At 29.0% G+C, this 4,424-nt stretch overlaps 1 protein-coding gene across 1 annotated transcript; it reads right to left on the reverse strand.

The window, feature by feature from the left end:
• Positions 1 to 210: 210 nt before the first annotated feature.
• On the reverse strand, positions 211 to 4,122 carry LOC142320196 (uncharacterized). The gene is made up of 2 exons (XM_075357881.1): positions 3,896 to 4,122; positions 211 to 684 (listed from the first exon to the last, which is right to left on the reverse strand). Exons 1-2 carry the CDS (start codon positions 4,097 to 4,099, stop codon positions 319 to 321), a joined length of 570 nt encoding a protein of 189 aa, XP_075213996.1. The 5' UTR covers positions 4,100 to 4,122; the 3' UTR covers positions 211 to 318.
• Between the last annotated feature and the right edge of the window lie 302 nt (positions 4,123 to 4,424).

Raw genomic sequence — 4,424 nt, forward strand, 5'->3', positions numbered from 1 at the left:
AGCTTTCTTCTTTTTTTGTAAAATTATTTTAATGATGGCCATATTGTATATCAATGATAAAAGATATTTTGATCAATTAAAAAATGCTTTCTTAATATAAATAAAATTTATTATATTTATTTTTTAAATTACAAAAACAAAACAAATTTTTTTTATTTTGATACCTATAAAACTATTTCTAATCTTAGATTAAATTCACAGCCTCTTCGGTTTCTATCAAGGTTAATCTCATTTTAAATTTCCTTGACTTATTTTGAAGCAATGATAAGCGTTTTTTGTACATGATTGGTGATAATTCGTCGTCAATCCGTATTTGTTTTATTTTCCTGGAGGTAAATACGATGATCCTGGTGGTCCACCAGAGGGATAACCATTTCCACCACCGGATGATTGATATCCATTGCCTGATGGGTAACCACCAGATCCACCGGATGGGTAACCTCCATTACCTCCTCCTCCTCCTCCTGATGGATATCCTCCGGCTCCGTTGGCTCCACCTTCGTATTTTACATCGGCGTTGTAACCTGAATTATCGGCAGTGTAATCAACGATTTGGTTTCGTCCGTCTGGAAGAAGTACATGATACTGTCCGGTGACCCTACTTCCATCACTTGAAGCTCGGTGTCCGAAATCGTTACCGCTTTGTGCGTCCTTGACTTCATATTCAAAATTGAATGGTTCTGGCTGTAAACATGATAAAAAAAAAGTTTAGAATATTGACATAAGAATGTAATCCTTTTTTCTATAAAATTTAGTAGGTAGTTGTAATTATTTTTCTCGTAATAAGAAGAATTAATTTTAATAGTTATTTGGATCAAACCGACGAAATTTTTGTTAATTAATTTTCTGTTTGGATGAATGGAAAAATTCTTCTCGTTTATCTAGAAGATTTATTTCATTCCACAGATCTGATTAATTATATAACGAAAAAACTGCATGCCCGATCACTAGTAATACTTACAGAAAATTATGTATTACTCGTCAAAATTTAGAAAGTTCAGTTGACGGGCAAAATGGAGATGAATTGGTGAATGATAAATTACTTTATGATAGAAGCTTTATGAGGCTTCTGGTTACCTACAATGTCCTTTTTTGGTATTTTATCCTCTTTACAATGCCAAAACTACTTCAGGACACTTTAGATAGAACTACTATGTATCTAGGTACTGATTATTATGTTTTATAAACTCTGGTGATCAATACACTTTTTTCATATATTTTCATATAAAGGCATGCAAGTCAAGAAATAATACTCTATCTGAATTAAATTTACTGTTAAGTACCGTATTTATAATTTTTAATACCTGAGGAAAATATATTTATTTACTTGATATACCGTTTAGAATCAGTATCTATTTGATCTAATGGAATACAAGGTATTCAGTTTTTCACGAAAACAATTTCGTCAGAAAATAATCTTAATTTCTATTTTCTTCATTCTCTAAATAATAAGTCGCAAGTCGTTCCTTCTTTTTTTACTAACAGATTGAACCTTAAAGCTGAACGAAACAAAAAACTAACAAAAATATGACATAATAGAAGGTATATAGTAACAGAAGTTTTACGTTAACAGAAATTAAATTTTCGCTCATAAAAAATGCATCTTATCTTAAAGTTCAGAGAAAAATTTCTATCTAATTTTATTGAAACTTATTATGAAGTACGTATATGCAAACATACATATGAAAACAGAAACGGTTAAGCAGTCACATAGAGGTTTCTGTTAGTTGTGAATTTTATTTTATTGACTAATCAAACATTCTAAAAATATTCTCCATTTGAAAAAAATGAAGTTTTTATTGGTTAAACAAGTTAACGAAACGAACAAAATTGTGGGTACATAATTATCACTCAAGTATAAAAATGAATACAAGATTATTTGTGTATATTAATAAAACATAGCTATGAAATAGTAATTTTTAAATGATATTTCGTATTTTACAAGTGGAGTCTTTTTAGATTAAACATTTGCCAGTTGCACGTCTTTAAACGTTGAAAGATTTTTATTGAGATTCAGTTGTAAATCAGAAGAAATAACTTTACGATTCGGAAATATCAAAAAGCAGGAAATTATAGGTTAAGGGAAGATAAACGATATACAGAGGGTGTCAGAATACATGTTTATAACAAAGATAGCCGTATTTATTCATATGAGACATAAATAAAACATGAACTCACACTATTTTGATGGAGAGGACAGTACAATTTTATATGAAAATGTTTTGGTAACATCAACGAACTTCGTTTTTATTAACGATCTGTTGGTATTTTTTTTCCTATACAAATTGTACTATATTACTGATATATCTTTAATACAAAAAATATACCTTCGTAATGTCGTACAACTAATTATCTTTACATAAAATTTAATTAATTGATTTCTCAAAGGTGTATCTAAGTTAAGTTGATCCAAATATTTAGTTGCATTTTTTTTATATAGGAGAATTTGTTGTGATTTTCTTCGTCTAAATAAGAAAAAAAAAATGCATTAAAACAATTGAGAATAAATAGTTGTAGCTTAGTAGGTAATCTTCACGGGGTAATCATTGCTTTTTATTCGGAAGTTTTGGATTCTAATCCCGGTCAGGAATGAAAGTTTTTATTCGCTCCAATAAAATTCATTTCATTATACATTAGAAATTGTTAAATGGCACCAACTAGAATAAAAAGGTATATAAAGGAGGTAATTACTTTAGGGCTTTTCTCCTTCAAGTCGGTTTTGGATATTTAAAACTGCTATCTATTTTAGCGAGTAAACAAATTGTACATGTTTGTTTCAAACAAATTTAATTGGAATCCGTTCGCATAATCAATAAATTATTATTTTTTAAAGTTTTTTATAAACTCTTTGAAAATGAACATCTTGTATGATTTACTTTGGATGATTTTTTTTTAAGATTCTTACATTACCCCAATACCGATTATTTCTAATAATGTAATAATTTCGAGTAGACATTAAAGTTGAAAATAAATCTTATTAGGTTTGGGATAAGCCCACTGATCATAACATCATTACCTACAGAGGACTGTAGTATTCTGGAAAACGTCTAAGAGAAGGTAATTTTTAAAAACATTTAAGAAATTAAGAAAAGAAGTAGGATTCATAATGAAAAACTTACTTTATGGGCGCATCCATTTTTCATACACATATTTATATAAATACCCACACGCGCGTGCGTGGACATACATAACATTTGAAATTTCGTTAGGGTAAAATTTATTCAACATTATGTTTGCAATTTTGTGATAGTATGCACTTGTAAGAATTTCAATTCAAGTTTTGAGTAAAATTTTGGCAATAATTCTTATATGTATTTAAATAATACCTATTTAAAAATGTTGAATGAATGTATATATATATATATATATATATATATATATTATTGGATTACCTTCAAATACATTTTTAACGAGTATTATTTATAGCTTTTACTCACGATTTTTTTACTTAAAGAGAAGTCGGTGTTCTTGACTGCAACTGCTGGATAGAGGTAGTAGTAGTCTATAGAGGTTATGTTACGTTTGGATAATTAAAATCCTTGTTAAAGAGTTGATAATAAAAGGTTAATTAAAATTTTTTTTTTTTTTTAATTTATTATTTTTATTCAAGGGGTATAGTGTTACCTGTAAATTTACAGCGTTTTACGACACATCCAAACGCCTAAATTAAGAGATATACTGCTACAAGCTAGATAATAATTTCTAAAGAAGAATAACTAAATTATGTTATATCATTACATTGTATTTAGTTGTATTTTGTAGCGTGGGATAAGTTTCATTTGGCCAATTAACAACAAATGAAACCTTTAAGCCTTTCCGTTGAGCATGTACTTTTAGCCTTTCTTTGTAATATTATATTACATAAACACATATGAAACATGAAACAAAGTCTCACCTTTCCTTCATCTTGTCCGCCGTATCCGTTACCACCACCTGGCGCACCATAACTTCCTGATGGTCGTCCACCATTTCCTCCTCCAAAACCATTACCTCCACCTGGTGCTCCATAAGATGAGGATGGACGGCCGTTTCCTCCTGGTCCACCGCTTACAAAACCTGGAGGTCCGTATTGTGGAATCGGTGCTTCTCCAAAACTCATATCAATTGCCAGAGCAATTGTAAATAAAGTGCCAAACATCTATAACATGTAATTATTACATTAATTTTTTTTTTTTTTTGTCTTAATTAAAGTAGCGTTTTAATTTTATAAAATCAAATAATTTTGTTATAATATTGTTGCAATGAAACCGCTTGTAGTAAAACTTTGTAATAGTTCTCAAACTAAGTCTATCAAGATCGAGACTGTGTAAAATTCAGATTAACACAAACAACAAACAAATATTTATGCCAAAATTAAAAATTTAATTTAAAAAATGAATTTAAAAGTAACACGAAAGAAATATTTATGAAGAATAAGCTGTAAC

Source organism: Lycorma delicatula, chromosome 2 (genome assembly GCF_047948215.1).
Source record: "Lycorma delicatula isolate Av1 chromosome 2, ASM4794821v1, whole genome shotgun sequence".
Taxonomy (NCBI): Eukaryota; Metazoa; Arthropoda; class Insecta; order Hemiptera; family Fulgoridae; genus Lycorma; species Lycorma delicatula.

Excerpts from the sequence above, each read along its gene's own strand:
- LOC142320196 (XM_075357881.1), bottom strand. The coding sequence starts at position 4,099 with ATGAGTTTTGGAGAAGCACCGATTCCACAATACGGACCTCCAGGTTTT. Across the intron at positions 685-3,895 it reads GCGGACAAGATGAAGGAAAG|CCAGAACCATTCAATTTTGA; the intron begins GTGAGACTTTGT and ends TCATGTTTACAG.